The following is an 18,747-nucleotide window of genomic DNA, read 5'->3' on the forward strand; positions in this document are numbered from 1 at the left end:
TGAACTACACATGATTTCCTCTTGGGAATTCACAGGCTGCTATGAACATTTCCAAGTGGAAAAAAAGTTACCTACGGCAACCCATGGACGTCTTCCATAGAGCAGGGAGACTGTTTTGTGAAAGAAATAAAATGAGAAAAGTACCCTGGGGAAAAATAAGTTACCTTTTCAAGGATATTTTCCTTAATTGCCTAATGTCTTTTCAAAATAATAATAAAAAAAATACTGTTCTTTTGTCTTAGACATAAGACAAAGAGGCTAGAGCGAGGCTCCAAAAGACTTGTATAAAATGCTTTCTAAGAAGGGGGATACAAACAGTTTCTTTTCAACAGATAACTCTGCAAAATATTCCCGAATGTATCGGCGATGCCCTCTGGGCTTTTTAGTTTGTTTAAACTTCTCTGTTCTGAACAGTAGACCTCTCTTTCACTTCCAGGAAACAGAGGGGAAAGTTCTTCACAGACTCCCCTCCCAGGTAGATCCAAACTCCTGACACAGGGACAAACGACCTGCAGAGCTCACACTCAAGAGCCAATCAATGGAGTCCCGTGTGTGCACACACTCACACACACAATCTCATAGTGTTTCTAAGTAACTTTACCATTTTTGTATTGGGCTACAGTAGCTGAATGTGGTCACAGGCAGCAGTTTGAATACACCTTAGTATGTATCATTCTCCGCTGTTGTGGGTAGTAATAACAATGTTCCCATCACTTAAGGGTCAAGACTCGCTGGGCAGTGATGGCGCACGCCTTTAATCCCAGCACTTGGGAGGCAGAGGCAGGCAGATTTCTGAGTTCCAGGCCAGCCTGGTCTACAAAGTGAGTACCAGGACAGCCAGGGCTATACAGAGAAACACTGTCTCCAAAAACCAAAAACCAAAAAAAAAAAAAAAAACCCAAAAAAACAAAAAAAGGGTCAAGGCTCAGAAGAGCTAAGTAGTGTTGTCTTCCAAGGGAAACCACAAAGAAACTTTCAGCAGGCATTGTCCTGTCCTTTTCTAGTCAATTTTAAGGGACCCATAATTGTACATATTTATGGGACACCATGTGATGTTTCTACTCTTTTGTATTGCTATGGGACCTAAGACCCCAACTTTGCCACCATGCCACAAAGTAGCCCGTCGTAGGGGTATTCCTCAACATGTGTATATTGAATAATGTTGACATCACAGTTTGTCCATCTTTTCAGTTATCACTTTGTGTTGCAAACATTCCAAACCCTTTCTTCCAGCATTTCTGAAATACACATTCCAGTATCTTTATCTATAGCCCTTTACAGAGCAACAAGGGCCACGGTCTATCTCTTTTATCTAAATGGAACTTAACACTAGTTGATAATGTCCTCAGCTTTTAAAAATCATTTTTGGAAAAAATTAAAATAGGGAGTCAAACCATTTGGTAGTACAGGGAAATACCAAATAGTAAAAAAAAAAAAAAAAAAAAAAAAAAAAAAAGGAATACATTATTTTACATTATTTAACATGCTAGTTAATCAAAACCAGAATGAAACTGAAACGTTGCACTTAATCATTCAATCAACGAAACTTGCTTCAAATTTGAAAGTTGGTAGAAAGAAACAGGGAGCCTGATCCCCAGGTCTGAAAAAGTCATTAAACCACTTCCTGTCAGGTGATTAACATTAGGAGCACTTTGTTACTGCACCCATAGATTAAAAACAGATTTTTTTTTTTCTGTTTTTAAAGGTGACAAGCAGTGGGGTAGGGGAGAGTGCATCTGAGAAATCCATGCTTGAGGCCACAGATAGAAGAGCTTATTTGTTAACTTTGTAGTGTAGTAGTGTCCTTCAGCTGAAATGGAGACTTTTCTAAATTCTGCCATCTTCCTTTAGGCCTAGATTTAAAAAAAAGAAAGAAAAAGTTCCCTTTGAATCTCAGCAGACACAATCTGCTGAATAACAGGTGGTCTCTTGGCTTTGCGATTGCTTAACAGCAATTATTTAAAAGGTTATTGTCATCAGTATCACTGTGACAATGTCAGTTTGTTTGTCTGTTTTTAAAAAGGTCCTGAGTCGTTCATTAAAGAAAAAAAAAACATCTTCCCAGCTCTCGAGTCTCTCAGCAGAGCAGTGCCACTCAGCTCTCCACTGTACGTCGGTACTCAGCCGTGCCATCAGCGATGATGGCATCCAGGGGCGAACGCTTCTTGCGGATACTGCGGCCAGAGGAAATGAGGTCTGCATAGCCCCTTTGGTGCGAGAAGGCGTAGGCGGAGCGCCTGGAAGATACTCCCCTCCGGAACACGTTCTGTCGCCGTTTCCATTGCTCTTCAGCCTTCAATCGCTTTCGATGCTTCTGGATCTGGATAAAGAAAACCAGGAAGAGACCGATCTGAGATGCACGGATCGCCTAGCCAATAGAAGCTGGGTGGAAGCTGGCGCTGCTGAGAGGCTCGACACCCCTATGCACGCACAACGCCCCCCCCCCCCCTTCTAGACTAACGGGACATGGAGGGCCCGAAGGTTGGGGACTACTTCCACCATCCTGCAGGTAGATTTTGGAAAACCATTGCCAGGTATATAATCCCTGTATTCAAAGAGTGGAGGTGTCTTGGAGGTCAACCTGGTCGATATCTCAAGTTCCAGGAAAACCAAGCCTCACACTTTTCATAAGTGTAGTGGTTATTTCCTGGCAGCTTGACACAAACTACACTCATCTGAGAAGAAATGTTAATTAAGGCGATGCCTCTGCCGGGCGGTGGTGGTGCACGCCTTTAATCCCAGCACTTGGGAGACAGAGGTTGGCGGATTTCTGAGTTCAAGGCCAGCCTGGTCTACAGAGTGAATTCCAGGACAGCGAGGCAGAGAAACCCTGTTTTCGAAAAACCAAAAAAAAAAAAAAAAAAAAAAAAGATGCCTCCATCAGATTGTCCCCTAGGCAAGTCTATATAGGGCATTATCTTGATTAATGGTTGGTATGGAAGGGCCCAGCCCAATGGGAGGGTTCCACCCCTGAGCAGAGGGTTCTGGGTAGTATAAGAAAGCAGGCTGAGTAAGCCTAGAGAAGAAGCCAGTGAGCAACACATGTCAAGTTCCTGCTTTAGTTTCTGACTCCAAGGTCCTGCCTGACCTTCTGCCCTGGCTTCCCTCGTTGGTAGCTTATGACCTGGGAGTCACATGATGAAATAAACCTTTGCTTCCCTGAATTGCGTTTGGCCATGCTATTTATCAGAGCAATAGAAAGCAGAACTAGGCTGCTAAGCTAACATTCTTTGTGAGTCCCAGGCCAGACTGATACGTGTTGACAAACCTCAAAGGCATGTTACAACATAGTGTGTCTATCTGTCTGTCTTTCTCTTTCTTGTTCTGTCTCTGTCTCTCTCTCTCTGTGTGTGTGCTCATATGTGCTGGTGCTTGTACAGGTGTGTATACATGGTTATGGAAGCTACAGATGTATGTCTGGTGTCTCCCTCAATCCCCTCCACCTTAATTTTTGAGATAGGATTTGTCACAGGACCAATTCTAGAGCTCACAGATTCAGCAACACCGGCTGGCCAGCAAGTCCCCAGGAATCCTGTCCCCACCTCCGCAGGTGCAGGGTGCCAGGTGAAGAAGTTGTTTGTAAGTGTGCTGGGACCCAAATTCAAGTCTTCATTCTTACGAGAACCGAGAGGTCCTATCCTCTTGTTTACCAAACCCGTCGACTGTCTCAGTGTTCTCCTGGGCACTTGGTTACCTAACATCCACCCTTGCCTTTCTATAGGATGCCGGTTTATAAAGGTTAAGTACCCCTCCTCTCTACAGTGACATTCTTCATAAGAGAGGGAGTGTTTTTATCTTGTCCACCATTAGCTCAACATGCAGCCCAATTCTGACAACTGACATCTGAGAAAAGAACACATTCCAAGTTCCCAGGATCCTGAGGGAAAGGATGGAAGCCCTGCCTCCATTTATGGATGCCAGGAACTGCTGTGGCCACCTCATAGCACGAGATAAAACTGATAAAGAGGACACTCCCCTCAGGAGCATGCCCGGAAAAGCAGTGTTAAATTGCACAACTGGGCCTGAAGGCTGTTAATCATTACGCCAGGGGAGATGACTCATTATTTTTGAGACATTGATCGTATTATTGGATATGATATTTTGCTTTAAATAAGGGGGGGTGGGTGGGGCGAGAGAGGATGAGATCACCCTCTCAGAGGCAAAGGGGAGGGGGAATTGGATAAAGAACCATGGGAGCAGGAACGGGGAGGGGGGGCAACGTCTGGAATGTAAATAAAATAATTGATTAAACAATGAGGCGGGGAGCCCAAACCATTAGCATGGCAAAATGTTAACATAATTGTAAAACCGAAGGGACAAGACATGCTTCACTGTATGAACAAGTGTCTAAAAGTTCATGATCCCTCATGATGGAATTAAAGAGAAATAGTGAAACAACAAAATTTTTATCAGCCCTCCCACGAATTTTCAGCAGGAAAGGTAGTAATGGGGGATGCGTTGGATCCCGGAACGGACACCAATAGGAGGAGGGTGGGTCTGTGTCTCTATGTACCTTATCACTTTCTGATGGCCAAATAGTCATTGACAGGAAACGGATGGCGACGACAGGTAGTAAGCACACCGCAACCGTCAGGATGATGGTCAGCCATATATATGGCTGTCTCAGGGCATTGGAAGCCGTACCTGGAACAACACGAAAAGGGCTCACAGAGGCATTTCTATCTTAAGGACAGAGTTAGCCTTCCATATGCTCAGCAGACATCTTAGATAACATTTTATAACCTCCCCACACTGCTCTAGAAATGGAAGTTGCATTTTTTTTGTTTTGTTTTGTTTTGTTTTTTCTTTTATTTTTCTGTTTCCAGATTTTGTTTTTGAGACAGGGTCTCACCCTGAAGCCTTCAGGGTATGGAGATTGCAGATAGGATCCATCACACCCTGACAGGAATTCATTGTTGTTTGGTTTTTCAAGATAGGGTTTCTCTGTGTATTCCCGGCTTTCCAGGACCTTGATCTATAGACCAGGCTGGCCTTGAACTCACAGAGATCTGCCTGCCTCTGCCTCAGGAGCACTGGGATTAAGGGCATTTGCTACCACTGCCAAGACCCAGCAAAGCCAAAAAAGGTCAATTGTCTGCTACAAGCTAATAAACATGAATGAAAGGGGGGTGAGGGAGGATGCTTTTGTTAATGCCACACCAAGGAACAATGCAAATTTGGAGCTGAGATGGAGCCCACAGGTGGAGCACTGCTTTGTGAGCACTGGGCCCTTGGGCTCATTTGGCAGTAGAGAGTTCCAAAAAAAAAAAAAAAGTTAAAAACAAAGCAGTTATGAATAAAGCTGCCATTGCTATGAACATAGCAGAGCACACGTCCTTGGGATATGGTGGAGGGTGGAGCATCTTTTGGGTACGTGCCCAGGAGGAGTATAGCTGGGTCTTCAGGTAGAACTATTTCCAATTTTCTGAGGAACCGCCAGATTGCTCTCCAGAGTGGTTGTACCAGCTTGCAACCCCACCAGCAATGGAGGAGTGTTCCTCTTTCTCCACATTCTCGCCAGCATGTGCTGTCTCTTGAATTTTTGATCTTAACCATTCTGAATGGCGTGAGGTAGAGGAATCTCAGGGCCATTTTGATTTGCATTTCCCTGATGACTAAGGACCTTGAACATTTCTTTAAGTGCTTCTTGGCCGTTCAAGATTCCTCTGTTGAGAATTCCGTTTAGCTCTGTACCCCATTTAAAAAAAATAGTTTTGGCCAGAAACTCCACACATTTGTCACATGAAATGGTAGCCCACAGTGTTTTTATGTACTCAATCTATTCTGAGAGGTGGGAGCTGTTGTCTGAGCCACATGGGTAAACTGAGTCGACGACAGCTTAGTAAATTTGCCCAAGATAACACAAACGAGCCAGGGCAGCCGCAAGATCAAAACCCACTCTGTGAGCCAAGCTTTGGCCACAGGAATTAGAGGTTTGCTGTCTGATTTTATGGCACAAGCAGGTGGTCATATACATTACCCCAACATCTAGAGGCAAATTGATCACAAAGCTTTCGGTACTTTATGAGTTCATAAAATTAATTTTTAAAATTTAAAAACGTTTACCTTTTTTAAAATTAGCACACAAGGTATCGGATTTCATTGTGGGTTTTTCAGAGTGGGTTTCAGTCTCCTCCCTCCTGCTTTCCACCCAACTACTGTTCTTAATCCTCTACAGAACTTCCTCCTCACTCGGTGTCTTCTGCTCTTCAGTATCCCGAGCATCCTTTGCCCATCTTCCATCTTCCCTCATCATCTATTTTCTTTTCTAGTTTTTAAAACTTTACTCATATCTACACACACACACACACACACACACACACACACACACAGACTTTATTCTTAAACTACTAAATATAAATTAGATTAAGAAAGCCTACTTCGCCGGGCATGGTGGCTCATGCCTTTAATCCCAGCACTTGGGAGGCAGAGACAGGCAGATTTCTGAGTTGGAGGCCAGCCTGGTCTACAGAGTGAGTTCCAGGACAGCCAGGGCTACACAGAGAAACCCTGTCTTGAAAAGACCAAAAAAGAAAGAAAACCCACTTCATATCGGAAAGTTCTTTTTTGTTTTTTAAAGATTTATTTATTATTAGACATAAGTACACCATAGCTGACTTCAGACACCCCAGAAGAGGCTGTCAGATCTCATTATGGGTGGTTGTGAGCCACCATGTGGTTGCTGGGATTTGAACTCAGGACCTTCGGAAGAGGAGTCAGTGCTCTTACCTGCTGAGCCACCTCTCCAGCCCCAACCTCTAGAGCTTAAGTCACGTGTTTAACACAGTTACAATCGTCAGTGCCCATGGCTTCTGTGTACTGTTCATTGAACTGTTGTTCAACACACATATTTCCAAAGATAGACCTGACTTCTGAGTTCTAGGTTTCCATTGTATTAGTAATTCATCATTTGATTAGTTACCTTAATATTCTTAAGTCTTTGGCCTATTTCCACGTTCCCTTTTAAAAAATAATTAAAACTGTCATAGTGTTGCAGTTTTTGTACAAAAAACCTTAAAGTAGATACACCTGGTCAAAATGCATGAAGCATTTTATCGTTCATTGTACATTTTCAGATAGTGTTTTGGAAAGAATAAATATTGTTCTTTCAGCAATACATATGCACTCGATATGTCATAACTATCAAAATTAAGTCTTGTGGGAGTGGATGAAGGCTTTATTTAGCTGACCCCACCATCTCCTTTTGCCTTTTTTTCTCTCTCTTTTTTTTTTCAAGGCAGAGCCTTGTTGTAGCCCCGCTGGCCTGGAGCTCACTCTGTAGACCAGGCCAACCATGAACTTGAACCTTCTGTCCTCATGTGTTTGGATTACAGGCACACATCACAGTTTCCAGCAATTTAATCTTTGGGTTTTTTTTTTATTACTTTTAAATTGTGCTTTATTTATTTCTTTTACTGAATAAAATTAGAATTTCATTTTAATTTTCAAATTGAAGATAGATTTTTTTCATATATGATCAAGGTTTCCTCTCTCCCAACTCCTCCCAGAGCTCTCTACTTCCCCTTTCCACCCAAATCTACACCTTTTCCTTTTCTCTATCTCATTAGAAACAAACAGGCATCTAAAAATAATAATAAAATAAGATACAATAAAAACAAATAAACCAGGATAGGACAAAACAGACAAACAGAAAAGGAAGAGCCACAAAACAAAGCACAAGAAACACATAAAGATAGGAAGACACACACTCACATACGGAAAGTTCCTAAAAACACAAAACTGGAAACCATAATACATACACAAAGGTGCCATGAGAAACAAACAAAACCAAAAAGCCCCGACAAAGTACTGTGGTACAAAGAACCTCCAAAAATGCCATTAAGTTCATTTTTCTGTTGGTCATCTACTGCTGGGCATAAAATTCTATCTTAAAACTATGTGTGTATGTGTTACCTGTAGAAGCTGGAAGAGGGCAGGGATCCCTTGGAACTAGAGTTACAGGCAAGGGGGAGCCACCTGATATGGGTTCTAATGGCTGTTGGGAAGTGTCTAAGTAAGCTAAAGCCACATTAAGACACAGCTGGGCATCTGTTAAGATAACTTAAAGATTAAAAGGCTTGGGGCAGCCAAGCAAGTAAATAACTGTGCCCACCACAGTTATTTACTGATCCTGGGTCCTCTGCAAGAGCATTGTGTCCTCTTAACCACTGATCTATCTCTTCAGCTCTGACTTTTAAATCTTTTTAAAAAGCTTAGTTGATTCCTATGTTTATTTTGTGTGTGTGTGACTGTGTGTGAGCATGTATGTGTGTGAGCGTGTGTGTGTGTGTGTGTGTGTGTGTGTGTGTGTGAGAGAGAGAGAGAGAGAGAGAGAGAGAGAGAGAGCATGTGTGAGTGTGTGTGAGCACATTTGCAATTTCCAGATCTTCAAGGTCAGAGGACAGCTTGCTTTGGGAATTCTTTCTCTCCTTCTGCCATGTGAGCCCTCAGATTGTCATGCAAGGGTGGTGGGCACAGTGATTTACCTGCTGGTTCATCTTGCTGGCCCAAGCCTTTTAACCTTTAATCTGCCTTCTTTAACAGGTGCCCAGCTGTGTCTCAATATGACTTTAACTTGCTCAGACCCTTCCAAACAGCCCCTGTCACTCAATTCCTATTAGAATATTCATTTTTAAAAGATTTATTTATTGTTATATCTAAGTACACTGTACCTATCTTCAGACACACCAGAAGAGGGTGTTAGATCTCATTACGGATGGTTGTGAGCCACCATTTGAACTCAGGACCTTCGGAAGAGCAGTCAGTGCTCTTAACCGTGGAGCCATCTCTCCAGCCCTAGAATATCCATTTTTACTACAAAGATATATGCTCTTTGTATTTTTTGTGCTCACCCAGGGATTACGTCCAATTGTAATCTAATGGCACTGACCTACGCTTACTTTCGGAACCTGAGAAGTACCAACCTGTGAACTGAAATGCAGACGGAAAGAGAACGTGTATTCCCGCACTGTGGAAATCAAACATGATGCCAAAGTACAGGGCAATACTTCCGAAAATCGAGAAGGCGTTCACAAAAGTCCAGTACGAAGTATCCAAGCCAATCTGTTGGGAAACCAGAGAAAGAAGACAGAGCACTCATTGGGGGAATTGAACAGGAAAAGGAGGGATCCATGTGTTCTCAAAACAGGCATTGACAATTTGGGTATGGTTTGGGTTTAAACAGTTAACATCCAGAGACCAAACCAGTCTTGGCTCAAGCAAGAGAGAGGAAACACGCTCATTTTGTAAAGTGACAGGGGCCCTGAGAACAGGCTGGGCATGCCCGCCTGGGTACAGAAGAACTGGTACCAACAGACACAGGATACGGTCAAGGGAATTCCCATACCTGGAAATTGACTGTTATTACTAGAGCCGAGGCCACCGTGACGGCAAAGGACTGGTAGTCTGAAGGTGCCTCTCCATCCTGTCCCACTGTTTGCAGGTAAGCGCCAAGCGGTATGAAGAAGAGGACCATCGAGGTTAAGACCCCATGCAGCAAACTGACAAAGAATCTCTTATAGTTGAACAGCAGGTCCCTCTGTCCCACTACATACAGCCCAGGGAATCGGAGGCTCAGCTTGTCACTCACATCCTTAAAGAGAAAACAAAGTTCGCCTATCAGGTCACGGGAGGCAGGGATGTCATAGTGAGCATCCTGGATCTCACCAACAGCTGCAGCTTGCCCCTGTGTTTTAGGGAGGCAAGCAGGAAGCCTGGTCAGTAGTTCTGTGTCATAAAGCTTTAGCTCACCATCACTCGATGTTTACAGACTGTGGCTATGGGGGACTTATTACTGTGCTAGTAAAGACACCCACCGGTTAGTGATGTCAAATAGTATGTGGAGATTAGTTTCTAACCTCCTGAGAGAATGCATTTGTATTATTACAAATCTAGAGGGAGAATACTCACACAGAAGTTTGTAAGTTAATCCTTAATTATCCCAATTTATTTCTTATCTATCAATTATCCCTTTCCTAAGAATCACTTGTCCACCTAACAAGAGGATCGTGGGCTGCCTTGGTCTCTGTTCCCTGCCATTGGATCCCCTCCACCCCACACTTAAATTGCCTGGAATGGTCTCAGTGGGAGAGGATGGGTGCTTAGACCAGCTGGGACTAGATGCCCCAGGGTGGGGTGGTACCCAAGGGAGGCTCCCCTATCCTGATAGAAGGGGTGGAGGCAGTGGGGGGGGGTGAAGGGATTTGTAAGGGTGGGACTGGGAAGAGAGGAGGGAGGGGGGCTGTGATTGAGATATGAAGTGAATATAAATAAAATATTTTAAAAACAGAACAACTTGCCAGGAGAAACATGATTTAGGAATTAGATACATAAACTTTGGAAACTATTAAAATTTACTTTTTAAATAAGTTGTTGATATAAATCATGCCAGAGTCTCGGGTGCCGCCTGAACAAATGTCTGAAAGGAAAATGTGAGCACCCTTGCCCGAACCCAGGGAAGCTACAGAAACTCTCTTGGAACAGAGCAGAAAGCAGCTATTGCTGCTTGACAGGTATACCGGGGTTTCTCAGGGTGAGTAAAGCCAGAAGAATGCATGGATGTGCTTTCTGTTATCTCCCTGGCAGCAGATGGGTCCTTCCAGAGCACCCCAGCCCAGGCCTCGTACCTGATCAAGCAGCCCCATGAGGAGCACAGGCAAACTGGAGTACAGCACATTGTAGAGGGTGATAAACCAGTCCTCATACGCCGTCTGCAAACAGAAGACACGCACAAAGACAGATTACAGGTCTGCTTTCACCATGCAGGATTGTCTCCTGCCAAGTGTGGACCTATCCTGAGGATAAAATAGCCCTCAGCTGGCCCTACAAAATAAGAGTTTGTCTATGCAGTAAGATGCACCATAGGCTTTTCCATAGCAACAATCCCCCGACTTGTCTTCTTAAATGTGTGTGTGTGTGTGTGTGAATACTATAAGGTTTTGGCAAAGTATTCTATTATTTTGCCAAAATATTATATTTTGACTGATAAGGCTAGCAAAATAAAATCAGTGTTTGTTTGTTTGTTTGTTTTTTTAAAGACTTTAAAATTTTAAATTATGTTCATGTGTGTGCATCTGTGTATGGGTATGTGCACATGAGTGTAGGTGCCCACAGCTGCAAGAAGAGGGCTTTGGATCCTCTGGGATGGGAGTTACAGGTAGTCTGAACCACCTGACATGGGTATTGGGAACCAAATTCAGGTCCTCTGCAAGAACAGTGCATACGCTTAACCTTGAGGCATCTCTCCAGCCATGCTCATCATTTCTATACTTCCTTGTTAAGTGAACTGAGAAATTCTGAAATGGAAATGAAACGTTTAAGACTTTTTTTAAAGGGCTGGTGAGATGGCTCAGCAGTTAAGAGCACCGACTGCTCTTCTGGAGGTCATGAGTTCAAATCCCAGCAACCACATGGTGGCTCACAACCATCCGTAATGCGAAACAAATATAAAGAACCTATGGGCTAGTCAGAGCGAGCAGGGCCTGGAAGGGAGGAGTGGAGAGCAGAGCGAGTGGGGCTGGAGCAAGAGGGAGAAAGGGAAGGGGGAAAAAAAGAGAAAAATATACTCAAAAGAGAATATTGAAATAAAACTAGTTCAGGAGGGCTAGCAAGGTGGTTCCACAGGCAAATATACTTGTTACTCAAGCCTGGTGACCTAAGGTCAATTCCTGAAGCCTAGGAAGATGGGACTGACTCCCCAAAGCTGTTTCTCTGACCTCTACATGTACGCGATGGCTCTTGTGCCCTGCCCCCCCCGCCCCCATACACACATAGACAGATACACACACACAATTAACAAACAAACATAAAATATTTAAAAGAACTAGCATCTTATTTATATAAACATTCTACTCAAAAAATAGTTTTAAAAGGAACCATGTTATATTACCTGGGCTGAGTAGCCATTGAAGAAGGAGTACCAGAAATGAACTAAAGTAAATGCAAAGTTCTTGTAAAAGAAGTATCGTAGGAACTTGCACATCCTTATGTAAGACCACCGGCCGTGGACCAGCAGCAACCGCTGCAGATATCTGAACTGAGCAAAAGAATAGTCACTGGACATGACGGCTTGCATTCCTTCTTGTCCACTTATTCCAACACCAATATGGGCAGCTGGGGGCAGAGGGAAGAGAAATGGCGGGTCAGATCCTGCTTTTAAGGCACAGCATTGGACAACATAAGACTTTCCATAGCAAAACAAAAACCAAAAACTTACTATCCCCCTCCTCCAGCTCCCGACTTCAATTCAGAAGGACAAGTTCGATAGACTAAGCCCATATGGGACTCCATAAATACTTGTGATAGGATCTCAGGTGGGTGATGAATGCCATTTGGATTATCTACCCGACACATCAGCCATCTCTTCCACCCACAGGGTGAGCTCCAGGCACCCTTATGGGCCAGAGATGAGTCAGCTGCACCTCGCTTAAGGTAGATGCTGCAAAACTAACCCTGCCAACCTCTTTTCTTTGTTGTGAGTAAGGCTGGAAGGCAAATCGGCAGGCTTTCCCAGACTGCTGCAGTTGGTCTCATGGACCAACTGGGGGTCCATGGTTTAGATCTACTCATGACTTGAAGACTGAGGTGACCTGGAGCCTAGAATTTCCTTCCCCTTTTTGACATATCTATAGCAGAGTTCATATCCATTTCCAGCTGCCCAGATATTGACGGACGACCATAAAGGCTTCTCAATTGAGAAGCTCTTTAGAGGGACCTAAAGAGTAGAAGCTCCTCTAGTGAACGGTCCAGAGGCTACTCAGCCTAGAAATTTCTTTGGTTGATTAAAAGCCTTTGAAGGCACCTGTATTATCAGGTTCTGTTTTCTGTACTGAACCCTAACTGATAGAAAAGTTAGGTGTGGACCAATTCTTGTCTCTCTTTGGAATCCTGGAATTAGCAACTACACCTAATGTCTAAAATTTTACCATGTAAATTATCTTAGTGTGGAATGGATTTTTTTTTTTTCCTCAAGGTCTTTGACAGAGTAAGAAACATAGACAGGCAGGCAGACCAATGGGCATTAGGCTCCTCCGGCAGCTTTAGGTCCTAAATCCAACGTTTTTCTGAAGTCTGGCTTCTTGGCCTGAGTGAGATATTTTTACATGGTTTGTTTGTTTGTTTGTCTCATTTTTTAAAATTGATTTAATTTTGAAGTTTTGTCTCATGGAGTTCATGCTTCCCTCCCTGACTCTACTTCTTGGTGGAGTTCTGTTCTACTGTGTATTGTTTATGTGCTGGTATGGATGTTACCCAGGGCTTTGTGCATGATAGAGCCTACAAACTGACCTATATTCTTCTATTTATGAAATTTTTTTCTTAAGCTAGCTTTGTCTTCTAATATTCCTAATCAAAATAATTATACCTGATTTTTTTTCAATTTTCAAAGGTACATTGTGGCTTTAAGGTACACACATTCATGCACACATTCACAAGCACACGCTGCAAAACTGGTTTCCAAGGTTGTGTTCATTCTTCTAATAGTTATTAGATATGTTTTCGAGTTAGAGAATCCAGAATATTGTCTAGGCCTTAAAAATCAATGTAAACAAAGACAGTGAGGTCTTTTAGAGAAAATGTGCTAAAGAACACAAGCGGCCATCCTTCTCCCATGGCCTCCTTTCTGTTTTGTTTGTTTGTTTGTTTTTGTTTTGTTTTGGTTTTTGGTTTTTCGATACAGAGTTTCTCTGTATAGCCCTGGCTGTCCTGGAACTCACTCTGTAGACCAGGCTGGCCTTGAACTCAGAAATCTGCCTGTCTCTGCTCCCAAGTGTGCCACCACTGCCCGGCTCCTTTCTGTTTACATACCTCATTTGTACTACTGCCTGCCTCCACTTTCCCTGCCTGCCTCCACTTTCCCTAACACTTCCTCCCCAGCCCTCTTATTATTTCCTTTCTAGTGTCATAACCTAGCCCACATTCATGCCCAGTTACACACATTCATATAAACATTATAAGCTAGAATCGGCATATGAGAGGGAACACGGGATTTTTGTCTTTTTATGTACGTTGTTCTTGATATAGCAGAAAACTTACAAATAGAAACAGACACAGATATTATTCGGACAACTTCTAGGTAGATGCCATTTTCCTATACACACACACACACACAATAAGTAAATGAATACAAATTTTAAAATAAAAGTTTAGGGCTGGAGAGATGGCTCAGTGGTTAAGAGCACTTAACCTCTTCCAGAGGTCCTGAGTTCAATTCCTAGCAACCACATGGTGGCTCACAACTATCTGTAATGGGATCCGATGCCCTCTTCTGAAGTGTCTAAAGACAGCTACAGTGTAATCATATATGTAAAATAAATAATAATTCTTAGAAAAAAAAAGTTTAAAACAACTTCGGAAAACTGGGCCTGCATGAGGTTTATCTGTTTCTTGAAGACAGACGGTGAACCCGGGAAGGGAACCATTGGAGGCTCCATCATTTAATAAAATGACAGAACATCTAGAAATCTCTATCAGAACTGAATAAATCATGCTTAAGTGACTCTTTTGACACAGGTACAGTCATATAAGGGTATATAGTGGGACAATGATCCAGAGCTGGCCATAGAGGAGGGAGGGATCTCATTCAGATCAGACAGTGGCATCTGTGTGGTGGGACAGGCACAGAGCAGATAGCGGAGAGGGCTGAAACCGGCAGTTGCACCAGATGTGTGCATTGATAAAAAGCAAGAAGACATACGTCATACAGACGGCTCCTGCTGAAGAAGACAGGGCTGGGAGACTCTTAGCACATACCAAGGAGGAAAGGAGAGGAGATTCTGAGGAAAGAAAGAAATAGATTTGTGAGTCATAAAATAGGCTCAATTAATATCTGGTTATAGGTGACACATTTAAGTTCCCCAGAACAACAAGCGGTGTGTGTGTGTGTGTGTGTGTGAGTGTGTGTGTGTATGAGTGTGTGTGTGTGAGTGTGTATGTGTGTGTGAGTGTGAGTGAGTGTGTGTGTGTGCGTCTTTGCATGAGTGGTGTGTGTCAGTGTATGTGTGTCTGTGTATATGTAGTATGTGTATGTTTTTTGTGTATGTGTAATATGTATCAGTGTACGTGAAAGTATGTGTAGTGTATGTATGTTAGTGTGTGTGTCTGTATATGTATTTGTGTGCCTATGTGTGTATGTTTGCCTGTATGTGTGTGTATATGTATTTCTCTGTGTTTCTCTGTGTTTGTTTGTATATATGTGTGTGATATGTGTATGTCTCTGTGTGTTTGTGTATATGTGTACATCTGTGTGTATGTGGTATGTGCATGTGTGTGTATAGTCACATAATAATTCACTTTAACTGTAACAATACACTTTAACTGTAACAACTCTGTAATATCAGAGTTAGAGAACAGAGAGGATAATTTTCTTATTTCAGATGAGAAAATGGGCCTAACCTGAAGCCGAAACTGGCATGGTAGTTTGGTAGTGAGAAGAGAAGCAATACTCAGGTCAAAATGGCATTGGGTGCTCTCATAACACAAAGGAAATTGTGAATCCATAGTTTAAAATCTAAAATGGTCCAATGTGTGAAAAGACCCAAGCAGGACCCAAAGATTGGAACCCATGCAATTTTTTTTTTTTCCAAAATAGAACATTGACAAAATCTGAAATACTTCATGTCAAGTATTTTGACTAGGAGAAAATCTGCTTATGTTACCTACAGTATATGGGCAGAAAAAAGAACCAGGATTGGACACATGGGTGGGGACCAGAGGTTTGGTCTGCAAGCTCTAATGCTGGTGTAACCATGTCTCTGTATGACAGTTATTCCGCGGTGAATACCTAGGATCCTTTAATTGGAGAAAAGACCATGGGCTGTCTGCTAGGGAGATTGAGATCAGGAGACTGTGGTAGAATGTTCTCTGCAGGATTTAGGTAAGAAAGAATAATATTCTCAAAATAAATACGAGAGAGAAAGAAAAAAACATAACAGTCCATGCTGAGTGCAACAGAACCCTCTTGAAGAATTTATTACGTATCAAGAGGTTTTATTGCATTAAGAAAAAAATAATTTTATTTGCAGAGCACCTAATTTTTTAATCAGAATAAAAACAACAGTTAAAAAATATTAAGCTTGGGGACTGGAGAGATAACTCAGTGGTTAAGAGCACAGGCTACTCCTCTTCCAGAAGTCCCGAATTCAATTCCCAGCAACCACATGATGGCTTATAACCATTTGTAATGGGATTCGAAGTTCTTTTCTGGTGTGTCTGAAGACAGTGACAGTAGACTCATACATACACATTAAATAATAAATAAATAAATAAATAAATAAATAAATAAATAAATAATTTTGTTAAGCCCTTAAAAATGAACCATCCTGAGGAAAACTAGCCACACTGTACATAAAGCAAACAATGTTTCCCAACTACATAAAAGAAACAATGTTTCCCAGCTACATAAAGGAAACAGTGTTTCCCAGCTACAGTTCATCTCCTACAGGAAGTTCGGTGACTCCGACTCTTGCTGGGTATACTGCAGGCTTCCTGCAGGTAGGTCTAGGCAGGGCAAAGCTAACCGCCTTCAGTGATACCTGCCTATGATGTCTCAGCCCTGGCAACTGAAGGACACTGCCCCACCACCCCACCCCGTGTTCAGCAAGCTGGTGTCACAAGCCACCTGTGTACAACTCACTTTTGATCATGTTCACATCATTGGCCCCATCTCCGATGGCCAGTGTGATGGCCTTCTTGTATCTCTTCACCAGGTCTACCACCATGGCCTTCTGCTTGGGCGTGACACGGCAGCAGATGACAGCGCTGCACTCGCAGGCCAGGTCCACGAAGTTCTTCTGCCGCTGCTCTTTCTTCTCTTCCAGCCGTCTCCGACTCTGGCTCCGCATCCGTCTCTCCTCCTCTGTCCTTGGGAACTTCAGTTTCAGGATGTTACTTCTCTTGGTCTTTTTCTCTAGAAGGATTTCATTCTGTGACACCAGGAGGAGAGAGCACCACCAGTTAGTAACTTTAGGTTTTACACCACGAGTACCACTCCTAAGATTTGAGTCCTGGGAAGGAAAGGTCATGGGTTATAACACTGATTACACTGCACTAATAAAAATACAATAAAATAATAGAAAATTTAATTATATAATTTTATTTACAATAAAATTATAGAAAATATGCATGTCTTTCAAGGGAAATTACCCACTTGTGGAACTCCCTGGTTAACCAGCCTCACCATTTTGCTCTAGTCTCTTAGATAACCTCTAACATTAAAACCCAAACTTAGGAAAGTCACACTTGTTGTGAGAGGCTAAGAGATGAGATTGACAGGCAATTAATATGCAAAGCCATCAAGAATGGCCCCAATGAACTTTCTTGGGTGACAGGTAAGACTCATTACTGATACATACCAACCAGGAGCCAGTGATGATTAAGGCACGGTTTTCTCCAGGTGGAAAAAAGGGTTCATACGCAGGGGGTGCAAATTTCGCAGAGACTCCACCTCTGTTTCTTTGATTCTCCATCCTGGTGTGAAGAAGAGAGCTAGGGGAAAATAAATTGAAGAATTTGAAACATGAGACTATAAATGTCTTTAATATATATATATATAAAACTATGTATATATATATTTATGTTATCTATAATATACTGCATGTTAAAAATTAAATATATAAATATACATTATATATAAATATACTATATATTTAGCATATATATTAAAATTAAAGACTAGGAGCAGGCATGATAGTACATACTTTTAATCCTAGCATTTGGATCTCACACACACATAGATACACATCTCATTCATATAAATATATATATGTACATACATATATGTATATATGATAGAATCTCACCATATATCCTTGATAGGCCTAGAACTCACTATGTAGACCAACTAGCCTCAAATTCACAATCCCCCTGCCTCTGCCTCCCAAGTGCTAAGATTAACGGTATGCACTATCATGCCTGGCCTTAGACTTTAATTTTGACCTCACTTAAAAAAAAAATCATGTTACAAAGTACCCAGCCTGAAATTTATTACATTGTTGAGTGTAGTTCAGTAGAGGTGAGCCTATTCACACACTGAGGAGCCAGCCCGCCTAGTAAAGCTTGCTTGTTTTGTGACTGGGTCACATGACTGATGTCTTCAAGTACATCAGTGCTATGTAACATATGTCAAACTTTCTTTCCCTTTGAGGAATGAGTGACATTCCATTGTGTGGATATGCTGAGTTTTGCTTATCCAACTCATACTTTAATGGATGTGTGGGTTGCTTCTGCCTCTTGGCTACTGTGAACAGTGCTATATAAATTTGCAGCTGTGCGTATAATTTTTCAAAATCCTGCTTTCAACTCAACAATATGAACGATATGAAAATTCTATTTTTAATGCTCTCGAGGAAGACCCATGTTGTGGCCACACGCTTTCACCCTACCAACACACACCAGCGTTCCACTCCTTCCCAGCCTCACCAGCATCCACCCACGTTTCATTCCACAGACACACACTGTAGTCCTGATCGTCACAGCCACACCAGTACTTGTTATTTTGGTTTTTCTTCCTTTTCTGGTCATCCAGAAATAAGTCGTATTCTCTGATTTTGAGTTGCATGTTCCTAACAGTTTGTGATGCTGAGCACTTCTGTAAGTCCCTTAGCCACAGTGCAGCCACTGGGGGAGAAATGTCTGAGTGCTAGGTCCTCTAGCAGGGGACATCTTGGTATTTTACCACTTGTCAAAGACCCAAATAAAGATGCAGGAAACAATGTATCCACATGCAAGAGAAGGGAAGCAGTCTTTTTTTTT

The 18,747-nt window shown here is 42.4% G+C and overlaps 1 protein-coding gene across 1 annotated transcript in view; it reads right to left on the reverse strand.

Annotated features, from left to right (window-relative positions):
- Positions 1-851: 851 nt before the first annotated feature.
- The window catches only part of Atp8b1 (ATPase phospholipid transporting 8B1), a 127,872-nt gene continuing 109,976 nt past the window's right edge, over positions 852-18,747 (reverse strand). Inside the window, exons 21-28 of the mRNA XM_031366248.1 lie at positions 17,349-17,481; positions 16,631-16,919; positions 11,888-12,111; positions 10,626-10,709; positions 9,347-9,592; positions 8,925-9,063; positions 4,514-4,644; positions 852-2,320 (exon numbers count right to left, since the gene is read on the reverse strand). Of these exons, the coding sequence (XP_031222108.1) occupies positions 2,096-2,320; positions 4,514-4,644; positions 8,925-9,063; positions 9,347-9,592; positions 10,626-10,709; positions 11,888-12,111; positions 16,631-16,919; positions 17,349-17,481 (1,471 nt within the window). The 3' untranslated portion in view covers positions 852-2,095. The remainder of the gene's footprint in view (positions 2,321-4,513; positions 4,645-8,924; positions 9,064-9,346; positions 9,593-10,625; positions 10,710-11,887; positions 12,112-16,630; positions 16,920-17,348; positions 17,482-18,747) is intronic.

Source organism: Mastomys coucha, unplaced genomic scaffold (genome assembly GCF_008632895.1).
Source record: "Mastomys coucha isolate ucsf_1 unplaced genomic scaffold, UCSF_Mcou_1 pScaffold13, whole genome shotgun sequence".
In the NCBI taxonomy this organism is placed as follows: Eukaryota; Metazoa; Chordata; class Mammalia; order Rodentia; family Muridae; genus Mastomys; species Mastomys coucha.